The sequence below is a fragment of the Opisthocomus hoazin genome, chromosome Z (assembly GCF_030867145.1).
Source record: "Opisthocomus hoazin isolate bOpiHoa1 chromosome Z, bOpiHoa1.hap1, whole genome shotgun sequence".
In the NCBI taxonomy this organism is placed as follows: Eukaryota; Metazoa; Chordata; class Aves; order Opisthocomiformes; family Opisthocomidae; genus Opisthocomus; species Opisthocomus hoazin.
In genome coordinates, this window is record NC_134454.1 from 63246943 (window position 1) to 63268976 (window position 22034).

Consider the following 22034-nt stretch of genomic DNA (forward strand, 5'->3'; position numbering starts at 1 on the left):
CAGCATATCTTGATTTTGTATAATTGGAAGCCCAACTGCATCTTTTTGACTTGCGGGTCTAATGATAAGGCCATATTCAAAGTATTGATGGGTTATTTCTGTTTGTAGGAGAAACTGGCACTTCAGCTGTGGGACTTTTATATGGCTTCTTCCTTGTTAAGGAAAAATATACACAACAGTTTTGTCTTCCTGGATACAGTAGGACCAAAAAGCAGAAGGCATTTTCTTGCTTTGAAATCCAGTCTGCCTTTCCAGTTCGTGCTGTGCTGTGGGAGTGCTGGCACTCTGCTCCCTCTCAGAGCTATGTATAGGATGTTTTTCCTTTTCCAGAGGCTTTCTTCTTACTTTAATGCACATATAACTCAATTAAGAAATCCTCTTAAAGGTTCTGCATTTGCAGGCAGTCTGAAGATCTGATCATAAAACTTTATTCCACTGAGACTTGCAGTTTATTACGTTGGGTGTAGTTTCTGCTGCCTCCATTTATTTTTTTGCAGAAAGAAGCTCAAGAACTCCTGCGTTTAGCCTAAAAGAAGGCTGCTTAGCACATCTGTCATGTTAAATCCACATTTATTGATACACCAGTGAAGTACCCGTAATCTCAAATAGCCTAATATTTTATTTTCTGATTTCATTTGTCAGTAAAGGGATTTGCCGAACACCATACAGCTGGGGTGTAATTTAGCAATTAGCTCTTGATGATCTGAGCTACTTTCAGACAGCGTATGCCTGGCCCCGGTCACTCTTTGTTTTTCTTCTGCCAGCATTGATATTCATTGACTGATTGCACAGTCAGCCATAGCACAGACCCTGTCCCCCTACAGTGTTGGTTTAGGCATGAGGAAGAAGACAGAAATGGGCTGGGACAAAAGGTGAGAGAAAGGGTCAACCACAGTCTCACATCAGTTTGACGTAATCATAATCACATCTTAAAACATTTGTGTAGAGGAAAACAAAGCATATGCTTGTTGTTTCCAGTTCTTATGATCTAACAAGTCTTTCTCTCTACAGTTGTTAAAATGTGACACTGAACTTTGTTGAACTCAGCACTTTATTTATAGCTATGCTTGTTAGCCTTGAAGAAGGCATGAATAAGGAAAAAAAAGACATTTTCTTGGGATTTTGGCAAGTTTCTGCCATGAATACTGGGAAAACTCAACACCAGGTATTGAGGAGTTAAAGGATTAGGAATACTGTACTGTATGTCAAGGTTACACATGTATAGAAGTCCCTATTTTTAGCTTGCATTAATGTGATTAGAAATTGCATCATTGTCTCCTCATTGGACAATATCAGGACTTCATCTTATAAAACCCAGAAAGCAAAGAACTTATGCATAATTTGTTTGGGACATCCTTTTAGTCTTTCTTTTTTTTCTTAATACAGGTTAGTCCTGGAGGTTATGGCATTTTGCCTCAGTAATTTATTCACACAGCTCTCCTAAGCCCTGTTGCTTCATCCAGTACATTCTATGACTTATGCATTACTATTTCCCTCCACTTTATGTTACTAGTTACATCAGATAGACTTTGACAGTATGTCCTCTAACTCTACAGCTGATGTAACTTTTTCTCCGTTACTGCTATAGTATTACTGTGCTTTCTTTCTATGTGTTTTCCTATTATAGTGATATCAAGTTTTCCCAGAAGATTTTTCGCGAGTCAGGTTTATTCTTGTTTCTCGTATTATTGAGGATTTTATCTTCAAACGTTTAGAACAGAGAAGGCATTGACTAATCAACAGTTGATTTTAGAGTTGGAAACTCCAAAACAGATAGTTAGAAACTCCAGAAGAGATGTATTCTAGTTACTGACTGTGGGGGTGGTGGCTCTTAATACTTCTGAAAATCTCTCCCGAGAGCAGTGACACTAACAGAGATGGGAGTAAGTTGATAGTATATTCTATCATGGGACTACCCAAGTTAAACATTTATGCACATGCTTAACTACCTTTCTGGGTCCTTCAAATATACATTCATTAGATCTGTTGGTTTAAATGCTCAAGTAAAAAAAAAGCTTTGTATCCTTAAAACCAAAATTCTCTCCACTATTTCATTGCTATGTATTAATTAGTCTTTTTTTCTGCAAACATTTTCCTTTGCAGCATATCTTGATTTTTTTAAATTTAAAACATTGCCTATTTCTAGCCATTTCTTTTAAACAGAGTTCCATTTTCATTAAAATAGGGGTTCTTTATAATTTTTTCTTTCATTCTTCATATACTGACAGCTGAATTTGCATGGTCCAGATGGACCATTGTCCTGATTCAATACGACTTTTCTTATGTTAAAGAACCATCAAGGCCAGGGGCTTTTTGTCCTCAGTCACATACAGTGGTCCTAGGATATACACGTTTCCCCCATCCTCCACAGCTCCAGATGAGACAGGTGGCCAGGATGGTGAAAAGTCTGCCCATGAGCCTACAAGAACAGTATTGGTTTATATAGTGTGATTCAAAACGCATGCCCTTTCTGCCTGGAGGTGTGGCATGTGAGGATGTCTGTATGTACAAGGTCTTAAATAATCTTGGAGGACTCAACTGAGTCTTTTGTATAACATGTTTCATAAAAGTAGTTTAAGAAAAGCTTACAATCAATGGAATGATGCTGGCAGGATTATTGCTATTCGAAGAGGCGTGAGAAGAATGGTACAGGCTTTTGATATAGTCATGGTTTGGCAAGACAGTGAGGTGCAGTATTTCAGAAACGAGGGAGGTTATAGCTAAAAATGTCTAGCAGGCTTCTGTTTGTGTTCATGGGATGAGGCTGCTGGTGAATCTTAAACAGCGCACATCTGTAAAAGCAGTGGGCTGAAAAATAGAGCTTTACCATCAATACAGCTATTCCCTGATGTCCTGTGATCCACTATGACGCATCTGTGGGTAGCGGTGTCCACATACTGTCAAGAAGAAACACAAGCTATTGCTACCTTCAGAAACTGCAACCAAACACTGAACGCTCAGTCTGTTGCTCCCTCCCTCCTTATATGTCAGTCCCTTTCCCTGTTTTGTTTATTTTGTTTTTGTTCTCTGTTTGTCTTCTTTCCAAATAAACCATGGATGAATATGCTGCCTTTTGTGATATCACTATGAACCTGGGACCAAAGCAAAAGCCAAAACCATGCAGTGGTATCAGTTTGTCAGGTCCTGTGTCTGGAAAGACCATATAACACAGTCCTGTTCTGTTACACTGGAGAGTGCAAGTGAAAATTAGCATTGTAGGCAACATCACATTCTCTGTCCTTGGTAATTCTGTGCTTTTCCATGATGCCCGTTTATCTCATTTCACTTGAGATGAAGTAGACGATTGCTCATAACAGCAATAACACGTGTGGTTCTAGATCATTTCACCTAACTTTTCCTCTCTTCATTAAAGAGCATGGTTAAAGTCAACATCCCAAAGACAAAGAGAGTTCCCTAAGACCACAGGAAATAAGAACAAAAGAAAAATGTTATCCACCTATTAAATCTTGACTTTTCAAACTTTTCTATTTTCATTACTGTATGTTTAAGAAGTATATTTTCAACAACGTTTTGATAGCAAGTCAGAAACAACTTGATAGCAAACTCTGGACATGGTTGACTGAGGGTTTAAACAATACTGTATATTTTGTTGCATGAGTGGTATGTATAGCAACACTCTAGCAGAACCTGACAGTAACAGCTTGTTTCAGGCAGAGGAAACGGATTTCCTGCATGCTTTGAAAGCAGAGCTTTTCCAATACAGTTGCGTCTGTAACAAACTTCGACATTAAAGTGTGCTACTATTCCTTTATATTTCTAAAGCATTTCTACTGTAGACACAGGTTTAACATGTGCTCATTTTTAGTTTACGGTGTTTATTAAAACCTTTCAATACTCCTTAGCAGTCAGTTCATGATTCAAGAAAAAATGCAAATATTTGCTGTTCTGTTTTTATTTCTAGGTTAACAGAATCAAAACTCCAAAGCAGATAGATGAGCTCATAGAAATAGAGAGCGATACAGGAACTTGGTACAGGAGGTGTTTTGTTAGGATTCGCACAGAACTATATGGCGTAAGTAACAACATCTCTGTTCTTTTTAATTAGCCTTCAGAAATCAGTTAGATTGACTGAGCTCATGTTGTTGATAGCTGCAATGCTACATCCTGGAGAAGAGAAGGCTCTGGGGAGAGCTTACAGCAGCTTTTCAGCACTTAAAGGGGGCTTATAAGAAAGCTGGAGAGGGATTTTTTACAAGGGCATGCAGTGATAGGACAACGGGTAGACTGAAAGATGGTAGATTTAGATTAGATATAAGAAAGAAATTCTTTACAATGAGGGTGGTGAGGCACTGGAACAGGTTGCCCAGAGAAGTTGTGGACATTTTCCCTAGTAAAAAAATATCCAGAAAGTGTCTACTTTTATAGCTATTTGTCCAAAAATGGAGTAGCTGAATATTGAAATGTTATGATTTGACCTTGTTACTAAACCAGCTTTACAGGAGTTGCAGCTTGGTTGTCTCACATCCTTGTTATCTCACTGGACTAGCCCCTGGGTCAGAGCACCTTCTTTGTTGCATCATGTGTGCTGAGACCTCCTAGGACAGATTCCCTTTTCTCTTCAAAAGGAAGAGATCACCTTGAGATGAGAGAGAGAGGGAGGAAAATACCATTCTCAGTCAGCTCTGCTGTAGCGTCTCTGACATCAGTTTAGTCCCAGATTTTCCACATACAAGTAGTAGTTAAGAAGTGAGAAGTAAATGTTTCTGACAAGACCGCTGGTTTATTTGAGACAGCGAAATTAAGCTGCCTACAGATTAGGAAAGTTGGAGGCAATCATAGCCGGGGGGAATTAATGGACACTGTCCAGACTGGTGGATAAAAAATTTTAGATGAGTGAGCAACGTGTGCTGGCAGCTCAGAACCAATCATATCCTGGGCTCCATAATTCTCCCCTTTACTCCGCTCTGGTGAGACCCCACCTGGAGTCCTGCATCCAGCTCTGGAGCCCTCAGCACAGGAAAGACATGGACGTGTTGGCGCGGGGCCAGAGGAGGGACACCAAAATGATTAGAGGTCTGGAACACCTCTCCTATGAGGAAAGGCTGAGAGAGTTGGGGCTGTTCAGCCTGGAGAAGAGAAGGCTCCGGGGAGAACTTACTTTCAGTACTTACAGGGAGCTTACAGAAAAGATGGAGACAGACTTTTTACCATGGCCTGTAGCAACAGGAGAAGGGACAACAATTTTTAACTCAAAGAGGATGAAATTATTTTGGACATTAAGAAGAAATTTTTTACAATGAGTGTGGTGAGACACTGGAACAGGTTGCCCAGAGAGGCTGTGGATGGGCCATCCCTGGAAGAGTGCAAGATCAGATTTGACAGGGCTCTAAGCAACATGATCTAGTGGAAGATGTCCCTGCCCATCACAGGGGCAACTGGACTAGGTAATCTTTAAAAGTCCCTTCCAAATTTTTCTATGATTCTACGAAAAGAAACTGGAAAGTCACAGAATACGCACAACCTGGCTATAGCTGGAGATAAACATACTTGTATGAGAAGTACAGCTATGACCAGTATCAAAGAGCTGATCTGCTCTCTCGGATATCGTGAAGAAGCAAGTAAATCCGAATCAAAAGCTTCTATCATTTAACAAAATTGTTCAAAACACAATTTAAAATAAATGTATTTCCTAATGATTTACAGATTTGGTTGACATTTATGAGATGCTTCAACTACCCGGTGAAGGATAATACAATCAAACTTACAGCTGTGTGGTTCACCCTGTCTTTTGGGTAAGAGAGGCTGAGATCTGAAACCATTTTGATAGACATGAGAGACGTAAGAATCATCTGCATGTGAATCTCTGTCACTGTAATTATCCTTTTTTTTTGGAAAGGTTTTATTCAGTATCTTTCCACAAAATGTTATAATTATCGGTTAGTTTGCTCTTGTTTGCAAGTCTGACCCATCAAGAATATCTGCTGATATCCCAGAACTGGCATCTTCCAATATTTTTATTTTATGGAGGAGTTTATTATGATGGAGCAACTGCTCCATCACGTAAGCATCTGAGGGAGCTGTTTGTCCTCATCTCACGTATATTTCCGAACAGGTGAGATTGGTGACTGAGCTTTTTCTGTTTTTCACAGCTACTACGGCTTATCTGTCTGGTTTCCTGATGTCATTAAACATCTGCAGTCAGACGAGTACGCGTCCCGAGTGAAACATTTCCACAATGAGGAAGTTTCACATTTTGTCTTCAACTTCACACTGGAAAATCAGATTCACAACAATGGACAATACATCAATGACAGGTTTAGAGTTTTCCTACTATCCTAACTTTGCTGGAATAAACAAATAATTTTTTAAAGCATGTCCTAATAATCTAATATTTTTCTCTATTAGCTAATGATAGATTTTTTTTACTTTTTAATGGGAATGTATTTCTATTCTTGATTTCTTACAACTCGAGGAACATGGGGAGAAGTGGCCCTGTGCATGCCCAGGTGGTTCCTGTGTGAGGATCCCCTATGCAAACCTAGCTTCCTTGTCATCCTGAAAAACAGACTGAAAAACCGAAGTTAACAATACTTCCTTTCACAGTGGGATTCAAAGGTTTTAGACCCAACACATGCAGCTTATTGTAGGGGGCTGAGGAAGGACTTATTTTCATCTCTGTTGCCAGTTCTTTCCTTATATTGATGAAAGATGCTTCTGTGAAAACACTGAGCAGTGAGAGGTTAGGATTTTATTAGAGAAAAAAAAAAGCTAAACATTACTGTAAAGCAAGAAAAAGTATGAGCAGCTCTGAAATGGGAAACAACATACTGGCAATGCCTTTTTTGTTTTTTAACTGAATCCAAATGTATTAAGGCTCTGTCTGGACTTTACAGATGACTAGATAACTTAGGGGAAAATTAAACACGGTTGTTTTAGGTATCTGGTTTCTCTTAAGTAATATACAGCACAATCACATTAATGGTTTCCTAGATGTCAAGGTGCTAAGTAATTATTATTTCCATGGGAAAACCTATGTATAAATGAAAAAAACTAATGATTTCAGTAATATGGGGCTTTTAAAATTATTTTTATTAGAACTTGAGTTATGACACAGTTAAAAGTTTATGCATTGCAATAAAAAAAATCAGTTATTTTTAAACTATACCGTAGGTTCCCAGTTCTGCTGTTTTCCAGAAGGTAGATGTTCTTCTAAAAGCAAAGAACCATTTACTGTCAGTAACTGACAACACTCTGTCAACTGAGGTCCTGTCAATTTGCACTGAAAATTCTTGTAAACAACTAAATCTAACTTTAATCTAATCTAAAACACTAATTTACTCCTTCAAATGTGAAAATTTAGTAGACGTCTGACAGTTATCTGGGATTCATAAAACATTGTCCATGGAAGTGTGAACTCATTTGATATTCTTCCTCTACAAATATTTCAATACTCCACCCACCTTTAATCTCAGTGTATCCTTCATATTCTTTCTTAACTAGAAGATCCATCAGTACATGACCTTTTACTTCATTACAGTTCTGTTGAGTTTTAATTCAAATCAGCACAACACCCATTTTAATATAGTCACAACATGTTTCCTGTCCAAAGGCAAAAAGTGCATCAGAAGAATGTAGGACATGTAGTCTGTCATTTCTGTTCCAACTGACTAATCTAATTGCTAAACTTTCTTTGTTCTCCTCTGGAATTAGGCTACAATTTAAAATGGAAAGTGCTATATGAAAAATGATAATGAGTTGACACTGAACACCAGCCTGGTTTTAATCAGAGTCTGTCACAAATGATAAATGATATAGTAACTAAAACTAATGGGCTGAAAACACCATTCATCTGACCAGTACACGAGAATTCATTAGCTAGTAAGACTTTTCCTGTGATAAACATGATTACCTTTTGTTCTCCTTTCTCATAAAGATGTGATTCCAACAACTTTACTGATGAAAGTGTTTAATTCCTACTATTTTGTAGGTAGCATAATTTTATTCCTATTCCTACTATTAGTCTTGTAATAAGGAAGATACTCAGCTAGTCACACCAGGTCAGGTAGAGCAGAGCCAGTCTGTGTTCAGAAGGTTTTGCCATTTTAACAGCTCTTACTGCTGTAGAACAATTAAAGCACTGCTTTCCAAACTAGTGACACTTTGGGTGAAGTCTGCCAGCAAAACTGACCTTTTTTAGTACCAGCTTTTTCCACAACTTCATGTGAAATAAGACATCACAAAAATAATGATGTATAGTTACATCTGTCTTTTTATGGTAGGAAAATGATGTTATTTGGAAGAATTGTACTTTAAAAGTCTTACAGCATTGTTTTGATCTAATAACATTGAGATAGAAGGTTACTGCTAGGAATAAACTTCATCATTGACTTTTTCTATGAATTACTTGATTGACAGTCATGATCAAAGACCCAAAGTTAAATGAAAGTCCAGTAGGAAAGAGGATGTTCAGAAATAAGAAAAGCTACCAAGAATTTTTTGATAGCTGTTTTATGTACACCATAATCGCATATGTCCACAGACACAGGAGTAACACACACATATTTCCAGTTAGATATCTGTCTGTATAACTGGCGATGTAATTGTTGTGTTTGTTTTAAACCATTTTGCAAAATCATATTTTAGCTCTTGGACCAGTATGCTTTGCATTTGAGCCTGACTTGGTGCCCAGTGTGTTCACCTGCAGAAATAAAGGTTTTTTTTTAAATTCTTTTGTTCCATCTTGTTGGTACCAGCAGGTGCTTGTTTGTTCCAAGAGTCTGAGTTTCTGGTGCATGATCTCCCAGTTTCTGACTGTAATGTCAAATTACAAGTTGTAGTGATTTTGCAAGGCTATTCCACGAATGTCATGACATTGTTTTATGTTAAGGAGCAAGCACAAGTAATAGCACAAATATTATCAAAGAAATTGTGTTACCAGTTGTGGCACATATCTATGTGGAGCTATTTGTCTTATTAATGCTTTTTCTGAACAATAGTATTCTAGAAGCAGTTGATCATTAATTCAGTCTCCAGAATGCCTTTAAGAAATCAGTGTGTCTGGGGTTGACATTTTTTAGACCTGTATAGCTTCATCAGCTTGCTCTTTCTAACCTATGAAGTTAGACTGACAGAAATTATTTATATTGGGCAGGTTTATTATGATGAAGTTTAAATCAGTAACCTTTGAAGATTCACTTTTTAAGAACTGTGTGTTTGAAGACATTACTTCACTGAACACCTACTTCAGGAACTGTACTTTCGTGAATACGACTTTCTACAATACAGGTATTATGAGAAAATACTCTGAACATCCGTTGTTCAGCTGTTTGTTCGCATCTTATGTTTATAATTTCTGGATTTATAGTAAGGCATACAAAAAGGCCTCTTGTAGGGAATAAAAAGCTATAAAAAGCAACAGGTCTCCGCAATGTTATAACAGAACAGTGAAAGGATCACACCTGCACTAGAGATACTACAGGACTAATATTGACTCAGACAATAAATATCTCTTGTTTTTAATCACGTTTAAAGAGATTCAGTCTGGAGAGGAGAAAATATAGTTAGTGCTTTGCTGGTAGGTTTAACTAGTGTATTTTTATTTGGTCTAAATGAGACTGGTGAAATATTTTGTTCATTGTGCTTGTTATGGCCTGGGAATCTCAGTTCAGGATTCAAACTACCCAATCTATAATCATTTCCACTCTCCTAACTATTCTAACAAAAATAGGAATGCATATTTTCCTATGTTTAAATGAAAGATTTTTTTTCTCAGTTTAATAGAATCATAGAATCACAGAATTGTAGAATCTTTTAGGTTGGATGAGACCTTCAAGATCATTGAGTCCAACCATTAACCTAACATTGTCCATTCCACCACTAAACCGTGTCCCTAAGTTCTGCATCTACTTGCCTTTTAAATACCTCCAATCATGATGACGCATCCTCCTCCCTGGGCAGCCAGTTCCAATGATTTGTAGCTCTTTCGTGAAGAAATTTTTCCTAATATCCAATCTAAACCTCCCCTGTCGCAACTTGAGGCCATTTCCCCTTGCCTTATTGCCTGTTACTTGGGAGAAGAGACCAACACCTGCATCACTACAACCTCCTTTCAGGTAGTTGCAGAGAGCAAGAAGGTCTGTTTTTCTCCCTCAGCCACTCCTCATAAGACTTGTGCTCTAGACCCTTCACCAGCCTCATTGCCCTTCTCTGGACATGGTCCAGCATCTTTCTTGTAATGAGTGGCCCCAGACTGCACACAGTATTCGAGATGCAGCCTCACCAGTGTCGAGTACAGGGGGATGACCACTTCTCTACTCCTGCTGGCCACACTATTTGTCATAAAAGTCAGGATGCCATTGGGCTTCTGGGCCACCTCGGTAGACTGCCATCTCATATTCAGGCAGCTGTCAACCAACATCCCTAGGTTCTTTTCTGCCGGGCAGTCTTCCAGCCACTCTTCCCCAAGCCTTTAGCATTGCATGGGGTTCTTGTGACCGAAGTGCAGGACCTGGCACTTAGTCTTACTGAATCTCATACAGCTGGCCTCACCCTTCGATCCAGTCTGTCCAGATCTCTCTGTAGAGCCTTCCTACCCCCAAGCAGATCAACGGTCCTGCCCAACTTGGTGTCATCTGAAAACTTACTGAGAGTGCACTAGCTCCTCGATAAAACATAACTGAAAGTAGAACATGGCCATCTAAACTTTTTGGAAAGACTGGGCACTTCTTACTGCTTTCCTGTAACTCCAGCAACTGTAATAGTAATAGAGTTAGGTTTCAGAGCTAGCAATGCCCAGCTTTCTTTGCAAGGAAGGAAGGTATTCTTGGTTGAGGGTTATAAGGCTGACAGGAGGAACAAAAAGAAAGTGGAAGTATAGGGAGAGATCTCCAAAATACTATTGGAAGAAGAATGGCCTGAATGGTTGCATGTAGTAACTCATCCATGTTCAAGCTGAAGATCATGAGGCCTTCTCAGAAACAAAAATTCATTTAATCTGAATTCTGTAGGAACATTTTGCTTTAAAGGAATTCAGACAACACAGAGCACGACTGGACATCTCATCTGAAAGGCTGTCTGGTGTGGAAATAGAAGGTCTGATACTGAGCAAGACCAGCTGATAGAAGTTTGCAGACACCCGGTGACTTTTTTGCAAGACCAGCTGCTGCTGAAAGGCCTTAACCAAATACAGTCCAAGAAGAACTGAAATATATTAATATAACTTGCCTTATTCCAGGCCTTAGTTGCTCTTTTTTGTGAGCTTTGCATATTTTTCTATTAAGATAAAAAGATATCAAAATTAACAGCAATAACTAGTCCCATTATAAGAAGCAGTGAAAGCTCCAAGTTGTCATTAAAGTTACCTAAACTTGAAATGTTTCTAATCAAAAGCTGCACGTGGAGTTGGCTGTTAGCTGAAACATTTCGTTTTCTTCTTTCCACAGATCTCGAGCAATATAAATTTGTTGACAGCGAATTGATAAATTGCACATTTTTCCATATCAGAACAGGATGCCAGATTTCTTTCGATGATGACTACAGTGCCTATTGGATTTACTTTGTTAATTTCCTGGGAACTTTGGCAGTGTTACCAGGAAATATTGTGTCCGCTCTCCTGATGGATAGAATTGGACGGTTAACGATGCTAGGTAGGGGCTTCACTTTAAAACAGGGAACAACTCCAAGACCTAAGGCTCTCCTGATAAAGAAACATGTTCTGTTTTTAAAGGATATGGTTCAGAGAGTTGCAAAACATCCCTTCTGCAGATAATTTTTTTATGAAACATCATAGTGCTATTTTAAAAAGCCCACAATTTAGAAACTCTAGGAACAAAGGGCTCTGTAACTAGTTCTGCTAGGCCACATTATCAGTCATTGCTCTTCCACGCTGATATGACAAGACTTATTTAGGCATTTGGGATCAGATTTTGCAGAGTGCTGATCATTGCCTTGTCTTTGCTTCAGCTGAAAGCAAAGTGAGATGTGCACAGGTGACTTTCGGCTAGTGGAGCAGCTCCTCATAAGTGTCAGCAGTCCTTTGCCTGTTATCTATTTTGCAAAGTAACACAGATGAAATATATCTCCTGTGGATTATCTGCAATGACAAATCTGTTTTCAATTTACTTAAATAACTATGTGATAGTTCATTGTTTCAGTTTTGTAGGAGAATATATAAATTCTATTCCCATGCAGTGTTTTTATTGCTAGACTATATGAACAAGTTTCCTGTTCATGAACAAGGAAGAATGGGGGTAGTTTTACCCAGGCAGCTTGCTTTGGGAATTCAAAGAGGGTTCCAACTTAAAACTTCATGATGTATATTCATATGTAAGGAGGTTAGGGTTGGGGTTTTTTTGTATGAGCCACTTGCAACATTTATCTGCCTGACTGCTCTTACCAGCAGAGGAGGATTCTTTAGTTTTTAAGTCAAGTATATGGGTCAGTTATTTAGCTACACTGTGTGACTAGAAACATTAGACAAAACAAAGATCATTCTTTAAATAGAGCTCTGCCTGTTTCACCTGTCTTGTACCTAGGTGGTTCCATGGTTCTCTCTGGCATCAGCTGTTTTTTCCTGTGGTTTGGGACCAGTGAATCCATGATGATAGGTATGCTGTGCCTCTACAACGGCCTCACTATCTCAGCATGGAACTCTCTAGATGTCATTACTGTGGAGCTGTATCCTACAGACAGACGGTATGTGCAGTACACCTACCCTAACCTCAGTGACACTATCTCTATGTATCAACAGAAATGGTAAATAGAAATGGTTATGTATGAGCTTTACAGTGGTAGTGATGTTTCAAGTGGGCTGAACAAATAGTTTGTCTCATGAATAGCAAGGGGAAAATAGAGATTTTTTTTTAACTATTTGGTATGTATTTTGCATCAAATATCACCTCATCAGGAAAATACCACAAATGTAGTTTCAGATGAAAAAAGAAGATTTAACTGCTACGCTTACTTAAAGCACAGCTAATGAGTGGTATTTCTGAAAACAGTAATGGAATATTTCTGGGTTTCCCCTAGAGTCACTCACTGGCTACGAAGGCAGTAGCTGGTGCAAAATAGCAATATAGCTGCATTTGTCTGTTGGCTGTGAAATGGTGGGGATGATAATAAAAATCACTGTCTGGAGCTGAACAGTATCTTCCAGATGAGGTTTGTAGGTTTGAACCTTGCTGAGCTGCTGATCACTCTGCTACAAATTTGTATGTAAGGTTGCTAGGAGTGTGCATACGCAGCATTAACCAGATACAAAAATGTGTTGGGCACTGCTCCTGATTCTTCATGGCTCTTGCAGGAAAGCTCAAGATGATTTTCATGTCCTGCAAGCATTGCTGCTATGACACGGGGTGGGGTTCTGATACAATGTGCTTTTTAATGCTAATCTCATGTCACTTAATGGACTGAAGGAAGAACACTCGAGTCATACACTGTCATATGCTGAGAGTAAAAATGTAAAAAAAAAAAATTTTCTTGAATAGACTGGGATAGACTCCCTTCCTTAAAAAAGTGTATGTAAAATTACCCAGATTCTTGCCAAAGAACACTGTACCCTTTCCCCTGTCACAGTACTGTTCATTAAGTCATTCACAAGATTTTTCAAATATCATGAAAAATATTTCCAATTTGTAAATGCGTGATGCCTTGCTGACAAGTCTGAGTTTTTGGGCAGAGGTGCGACTGGCTTAGTGTTGTCCATCAGGAGAGGAAGACTGGCTTCTCTGATTTCTTTTCATTGGCATTTTAAAAATATATGCTTCTTTGCACAAGAAATTGATGTCTACTGGAATCATAGAACCATAGAATGGTTTGGGTTGGAAGGGACCTTACAGATCATCTAGTTCCAACCCCCCTGCCATAAGCAGGGACACCTTTGACTGGACCACGTAGCTCAAAGCCCCATCCAACCTGGCCTTGAACACTACCAGGGAGGCAGCATCCACAGCTTTTCTGGGCACCTTGTTCCTGTTCCTCACCACCTTCGTCATAAAAAATTTCTTTCATATACCCAATGCGAATCTATCCTCTTTCAGTTTAAAGCCATTACCCCTTGTCCTACACCTACATGCCCTTGTAAAAAGTCCCTCTCCAGCTTTCTTGTAGACCCCTTTCAGGTACTGGAAGGCTGCCATAAGGTGTCCCTGGAGCCTTCTCTACTCCAGGCTGCACAACCCCAACTCTCTCAGCCTTTTGTCATAGGAGAGGTGTTCCAGCCCTCTGATCATTTTGGTGGCCCTCCTCTGGACCCACTCCATGTCTTTCCATGTCTTTCCTGCGCTGAGGGCTCCAGAGCTGGACACAGTACTACAGGTGGGTTCTCACCAGAGCAGAATAGACGGGCAGAATCACCTCCCTCAATCTGCTGGCCACACTTCTTTTGACACAGCCCAGGATGCGTTTGGCCTTTTGGACTGTTAGCGCACATTGCCAGGTCTTGTTGAACTTCTCTGACAGACTGGCATGCTGTCATAGATGGCTACAGACTCTTTAGGAAAGACAGACCAACAAGGAGAGGTGGGGGAGTTGCTTTATATGTGAGGGAGCAAGTAGAATGCATTGAGCTTGGCCTGGGGGCAAATGAGGAACAAGTTGAAAGCTTGTGGGTTAGAATTAAGGGACAGGCTCATAAGGGTGACATTACAGTGGGTGTGTACTACAGGCCACCTGACCAGGAGGAGGAGGTTGATGAGGCCTTCTACAGGCAGCTGCAAGCAGCCTCACAGTCACAGGCCCTGGTTCTCATGGGGGACTTCAACCACCCTGACATCAGCTGGGAAGACCATACAGCTAGGCAGGCGCAATCCAGGAGGTTCCTACAGAGCACTGATGATAACTTTCTGAAGCAAGTGGTGGAGGAACCAACAAGGAAAGGCGCGCTGCTGGACCTTGTATTAACAAACAAGGAGGGACTGGTGGAGGACATGAAGGCTGGAGGTAGACTCGACTGCAGTGACCATGAAATGGTCGAGTTCAGGATCCTGCGTGGAGGAAGCAGGGCGATAAGCAGGATCAAAACCCTGGACCTCAGCAGGGCTGACTTTGCCCTCTTCAAGGAGCTACTTGCAGGAATCCCGTGGGCCAGGGCTCTCGAAGGCAGGGGGGTCCAAGAGTGCTGGTCGCTCTTTAAACAACACTTCTTCCATGCACAGGAGCAATGCATCCCCCTGAGAAAGAAATCTAGCAAAGGAGGCAGGAGACCTGCATGGTTAAACAAGGAGCTTCTAGCAGAGATCAGGTGGAAGAGAAAGGTCCATGGCATGTGGAAAGAGGGGCAGGCCACTTGGGAAGAGTACAAGAACATGGTGAGAGCATGCAGGGATGCGACGAGGAAGGCCAAGGCCCACCTGGAATTGAAGCTGGCAAGGGATGTAAAAAACAACAAGAAGGGCTTCTTCAACTACATCAGCAGCAGAAGGAAGGCTAGGGACAATGTGGGGCCACTGCTGAATGAGGCGGGTATCCTGGTGACGGAGGATGCAGAGAAGGCAGAGCTACTGAATGTCTTCTTTGCTTCAGTCTTCAGTGCTAAGACAGGCCCTCAGGAATCCCAGGCCCCAGAGGTAAGAGAAGAAGCCTACAAAAAGGACGACTTTCCCTTGGTCGAGGAGGACTGTGTGAGGGATCGCTTAAGCGATCTGGATGTCCACAAATCCATGGGCCCCGATGGAATGCACCCACGAGTGCTGAGAGAGCTGGCGGATGTCATTGCTGAGCCACTCTCCATCATCTTTGAGAGGTCCTGGAGGACAGGAGAGGTGCCCGAGGACTGGAGAAAGGCCAATGTCACTCCAATCTTCAAAAAGGGCAAGAAGGAGAACCCAGGGAACTACAGGCCGGTCAGCCTCACCTCCATCCCGGGAAAGGTGATGGAGCAGCTTATCCTGGAGGCCATCATCAAGCAAGTGGAAGAAAAGAAGGTTATCAGGAGTAGTCAGCATGGATTCACCAAGGGGAAATCATGCCTGACCAATCTAATAGCTTTCTATGATGACATGACTGGCTGGGTAGGTGAGGGGAGAGCCGTGGATGTTGTCTACCTGGACTTCAGCAAGGCTTTTCACACAGTCTCCCATGATATCCTCCTAGAGAAGCTGAGGAAGTGTGGGCTGGATGAGTGGTAGGTGAAGTGGATAGAGAACTGGCTGAACGGCCGAACTCAGAGGGCTGTCATCAGCGGCGCTGAGTCTAGTTGGAGGCTGGTAACAAGTGGTGTCCCCCAGGGGTCAGTACTGGGCCCAGTCTTGTTTAACTTCTTCATCAATGACCTGGAAGAAGAGTTAGAATGTACCCTCAGCAAGTTTGCTGATGACACCAAACTGGGAGGTGTGGTAGACACACCGGAAGGCTGTGCTGCCATTCAGCGTGACCTGGATAGGCTGGAAAGCTGGGCAGAGAGGAACCTGATGAGGTTCAACAAAGGCAAATGCAGGGTCCTGCACCTGGGGAGGAACAACCCCATGCACCAGTACAGGCTTGGGATGGACCTGCTGGAGAGCAGCTCTGTGGAGAGGGACCTGGGTGTCCTGGTGGACGACAGGTTAACCATGAGCCAGCAGTGTGCCCTGGTTGCCAAGAAAGCCAATGGAATCCTGGGGTGCATCAAGAAGAGTGTGGCCAGCAGGACGAGGGAGGTTCTCCTTCCCCTCTACACTGCCCCGGTGAGGCCTCCTCTGGAGTACTGTGTCCAGTTCTGGGCTCCCCAGTTCAAGAAAGATGAAGAGCTACTGGAGAGAGTCCAGCGGAGGGCTACAAGAATGATGAGGGGACTGGAACATCTCCCCTATGAGGAGAGGCTGAGGGAGCTGGGCTTGTTCAGCCTGAAGAAGAGAAGGCTGTGAGGGGACCTAATAAATGCTTACAAATATCTGAAGGGTGGGTGTCAGGAGGATGGGGCCAAGCTCTTTTCAGTGGTGCCCAGTGAAAGGACAAGAGGCAATGGGCACAAACTGAAGCACAGGAAGTTCCGTCTGAACATGAGGAAGAACTTCTTCCCTCTGAGGGTGACGGAGCACTGGAACAGGCTGCCCAGGGAGGTTGTGGAGTCTCCTTCTCTGGAGATATTCAAGACTCGCCTGGACAAGGTCCTGTGCGGCCTGCTGTAGGTGACCCTGCTTCAGCAGGAGGGTTGGAGTAGATGACCCACAGAGGTCCCTTCCAACCCCTACTATTCTGTGATTCTGTGATTCTGTGATTCTCAGCCAACATCCCCAAGTCCTTCTCCCCAGGGCTGCTCTCAGTCCATATTCTGCCCAGCCTGTATTTGTGCTTGCAATTGCCGTAACCTATGCACAGGACCTTGCACTCAGCCTAGTTGAACTTCATGAGGTTGCACAGGCCCACTTCTCAAGCCTGTCAAGGTCCCTCTGGATGGCATCCTTTTCCTCCAGCGTGTCGACCGCACCACACAGCTTGGTGTCATCGGCAAGCATGCTGAGGGTGCACTCAACCCCAATGTCCAAGTCACTGACAAAGACAGCATTGGTCCCAATACCAACTCCTGAGGTGCACTGTTCATCACTGGCCTCCACTTGGACATGGAGCCATTGACCGCAACTCTTTGACTGCGACCATCCAGCCAAATCCTTTTCCATTAGGTGGTCCATCTGTCAAATCCATATCTCTCCAGTTTAGAGACAAGGTTGTCACGTGGGACAATGTCAAATGCTTTGCTCAGTTCCAGGCAGATGACATCAGTTGCTCTTCCCTATATACCAAAGGTGTAACGCCACCATAGAAGGCCACTAAATCTACCTGTGCCAGGAAAGACATTGCCAACATATACTGTAGATAAGAATTTTTCCTTTAAGTTCCAAAAACAATGGAAAATAACTGCTAGTTATTGCCAGCTAGGTTTTAAGGAAACAAGTAATTCGAGAAGTCACTTCCTAGACCTGTTTTTTTAGACTGGGACAAAGCTTCTTCATGTTTGATAGAACTATTTGAAAATTAATACCTGCAGGGACTCAAAAAACTTGTTTCCCACACTTTTTTCCCTGACACTTTTTTATCCAGACCAGCTACAGTTTAATAGCCACCACTGCCCACCTCTTACTGTCCTGTCTTTCCTTCTAAGACTCCTCTGAGCGTCATATCCTGGCACGACTTGCCACAGTTTGCCAGTAATATCCAGGCAAGTAGCTGTAGTGCTGAACAGCCTTTCCAGGCACACATGGTACACGAAAACGCCTGATCTGTTTTTGCATGTGAGGTCCTTCATGCTTAAGACTATGTCCTCCCACTTTAAAGCATCATCCAGAGGTAATCTGGTCCTGACACTGGCTTCCAGTTTCCCCTCAAAAGGCAGTAGTGACACAACAACTTTGCTCACTCAGTCACTGTTTTACTAATCCAATATGTAATTTTTTCCTACTCCCAACCAGTGAAATAACCACAAACCAGCAGCAAAGTGCATCTGGAGGCTGGGCTGGAAGAAAAGTAGGTGGAAGGAGGCCAGTTCATGCTGCCTTGCACAAGAGACCAGGCTGGGCAGCCCCTCCTTTTCCTTCTGCACAACTCTTGGAGAGCAGCCAGCTGCCAAACCGCTGGGGCTTTGCCAGTATCATGCAGGGTAGTACAAAAGGTGTTTCATAAATCGTACTCCAGGTTATTTAGGGATCATACTGGCTTTTTGCCAGGTAGGGGTGTGGTGAGCAATTTGGAAATGTGCAGCATATATGATACACAGCACACATTTCAGTTTCATCCTTCTCAGCTGCCCACAGGGCAAAGTTAAGGTTAAACCTTAACAGATTTGGATTCCATATGCATTTGCACTCATCTAAGTATTTACATTTTAATTTAATAATGCCTGGATTTGAGGTAGTTAGGTAGCTTGTCCTAAATTCTTGATGACTGCTTTTAAATTTTATACCATTGTAGCATAGCTTTTGCCTGCATATTCTTCATAAAATGTCAGTTGATTTGCACAACTGCAAAAATAAGAGATGTTAGAGACTGTATAGATTTCAGATGGTTCTCATGTAGATGACAAAGTGGTATTAAAAGGTGAAGATATGTTGCTACAGTTAGTGATAGGTAGGTTTCTGTCTTCCAGGTGACACATACAGTGGTAACAAACGATCATTTGATAAGATTATTTTTTTTCACTTTTCAATACACATATTTCAAAGGACGCTCAACATGAATTCCTGTAAACTAGCTGATTTCCAATAAGCCAGTAAATCCAGCTCCACAATGTAAAGTACTTGTATTAACTCCTGTCTTATCTTTTCTCTTGTCTTTTGCCTTATCTTCTTAATGGCCTGTGCTATTCTGCTGCTCAGTAGTCAGTAGGTTCTGAAATGTCTTTGGTTGATTGTGACCCTCCTGAGGGCCAAACCAAACTATTCCATAGCCATGAAAGGTCTACTCTGAAGGAGAGATATTAAACATCTTGTAAACATTTTTGGGTGCTCCTAGAGTGCTTTACTATTCTTTCATAAACTTCCATATTTTCTAAACACTGTTTTGAAAGGAGGTGATGTAGAAATTGAGATACAGAGGAAAAAAATACTGTTAAAACCAACTTTAGGTGCCAAATTTGACGTGTGTGGTACCAGCAATCCTAGTCACTAAGCATTTTAGCAGAAGGAATGGGCTGAAAGTATAACTACCACTGCAGCTGTAAGTGCACAGCACTTCAGCAACACAAATCTGAAGGTGCTAAGCCGAGCACCCAGAAAATGTGAAACACATAGTTAATGACCCTTTACTTCGCTTTAAGTGACTTGTTTGCATCATATATGAATTCTGCAGATGGGGCATGGATTGTATCCTTTCTCCTCACAGCACTCAACTACCTTAACCATGAGGCTGCGGAAAAAAGTATTGTGCAATGAGGTAATTATGTGTTATAACGTGTGTGCCCAAGGGGCCTGCAATAACATTGCACAATTTCCTCGCTCTGCCTGTGATATAAATATGAATGGAAAAGAGTTAAAATTCTCTGAAGGAGTAACATTTAGGAGCTCTTTACTACTTTTAAATGCAATCATTACTTTCACACAAATGATAAATATCTTCTTGTGAACTAAATTGGGAAGCACCGACTTTGTAAGCCAAGACTCTTGTCAAGGAGTGGATACAACAAATAAGCCAAACATAAACAGAAAGTGGGATAGAAATAGGTCATCTCCCACAGAGTAAATCAAGGTCAGATTGCATCAGATAACCAATAATTCATTAGTCTTACTACAGCTGCCAGACATCTGGGTTTGAATCTTGGCCAGGAATATTTAGGATTCAGGGTGTGCTATAAAATGAAGTCGTCCTGTTTTACCATTTTTTAATACTTCAGAAATAAATTCATAAGGGTTTGGTCATGATTAAGAAGCCAGTCACCTGTCTTAGTTTTCTTGTATTTGTCTTTTTCTCTTCTTCCTGAGCCCTGAGAATCTACCCCCAGAGCAATAAACATTATTCACAGAGCATCTTGAGTCCAACTTTTTATTGGTGTGCCTGTCAGAAGAGAAGTTTTCTACTTTTAAGTCGTAACATCAGTCACCAACTGATAATAGACTCACTGACAGCAATTTTCTACTGCCATCCCGTGGATGTGGTTCAACAGCATTGTCATGGTTTAATCTAGCAGCTGGCAACTAGGACCCAACGGCCTCTCGCTCACATCTCCCCTTCCCCCCCAGAGGGGTGGGGAGGAGAAATGGACAAACGAGGAAACTCGTGGGTTGAGATAAAGACAGTTTAATAAGGCAACATAAGCAATATTACTACTACTACTAGTAATAATAATGAATATACAAAACAAACAATACACTATACAATATTTTCTCACCATCTGCCGACAAATTGTGTAGCCAGTCCCCGAGCAGCAACTATGGAAAATGGAACTCGTGGATTTGATGAATTTCTTGGAACTCCTGAAAAAAAGACCTAAGTCCTGGAGAAGTTTGAACTCCCAGAAAAAGAGAGCAAAAAACATAGAGATTTGCTCCCCCCCTCCCCCCAGGTGAGTCCCCATTCCCAAACTGAGCATGCCGTCCATGGTAAGGAATATTTCCACGGGCCAGCTTGGCCCATCTGCCTGGCTGTGCTCCCTCCCAGCTCCTGAACACCTGCTCATTACCTGAATGTGGGAGACTGGAGAAAGGCCTTGGTTTCTTAGCAACAAATAAAAACTTCGGTGTATTGTCAACATTCTTGTCATACTAAATCCAAAACACAGCAGCTACTGGGAGGAAAATGAACTCTATCCCAGCTGAAACCAGCACAAGCATTTTGCTGAAATTTCATGTTAATGTTTTTAAGGCATCACATGACAAACCTATGCAATGACTTGGGCAGTAGTTCAAAGAGGAAAGGCAAATTCCACAGTTTTGCTTGCACACCGAGTGTTATAATTGGCCAGGCTATAATATACACCTTTGTACTCTTTTTTTTAAAAGATCTGAAAAGGTCTGGACATTAGAAAATTGTCCATAGTATATTCAGCAACTCTGTTTTCACAGCCTTTGGATATTATCAATACCCACAAAAGTAACAGAGTTTTTTGTAAAGTGTTGGACAGGCTTAGCACTAGCTCTGGCAAGCAGGTTATCAAATATCTGTGCTACACATTTAGTAGCACTCCACTGCCAGACAATGAAGTTTTTAGGTGGTCTGACTATCAGCAATGGAAAAGAAGTGGGCCTGAAGTATTTTATGTAGTAATATAAGCACCTGGTCTAAGAAGGAGCATATGTGGCAACCAGGAAACAAGCTCTTTTAATCTAAAGGCTTGGATAATCCCTCTATTTTTAACAGTTTGGACTCCTGCCATTTTTATGTGGAGCTTGGGTGAAAGCAAGCTAAGTGTTCTTCTTTGTTGCAGCTTTCCCAGCAACAGAAGTAAAATACATCAGGGAAAATTCCTTTTCTCTAACATCCAGCTTTCTCTCAGACCTGACACTTGTATAGGACTTTCACATTTTTCTCCTATCAACACTAAAATCTGTAACTATTTTTTTCTAAGGCAATCTCAGATTGATTCACCAGCATTATCTTACTGATGTGCCTGAAGATTTTATTCATAGCCTCTAGCTGGACAAGGGATTCTTGCTACCAAACTCCCTTGA

The 22034-nt window shown here is 41.5% G+C and overlaps 1 protein-coding gene across 3 annotated transcripts in view; it reads left to right on the forward strand.

Annotated features, from left to right (window-relative positions):
• SV2C (synaptic vesicle glycoprotein 2C) overlaps nt 1–22034 on the forward strand; it is a 164136-nt gene that overhangs the window by 126984 nt on the left and 15118 nt on the right. For all 3 annotated transcript variants that reach the window (XM_075410751.1, XM_075410752.1, XM_075410750.1), the window contains exons 7-12: nt 3923–4033; nt 5665–5753; nt 6111–6275; nt 9113–9246; nt 11403–11602; nt 12491–12654. In XM_075410751.1, coding sequence (XP_075266866.1) covers nt 3923–4033; nt 5665–5753; nt 6111–6275; nt 9113–9246; nt 11403–11602; nt 12491–12654 — 863 coding nt within the window. The remainder of the gene's footprint in view (nt 1–3922; nt 4034–5664; nt 5754–6110; nt 6276–9112; nt 9247–11402; nt 11603–12490; nt 12655–22034) is intronic.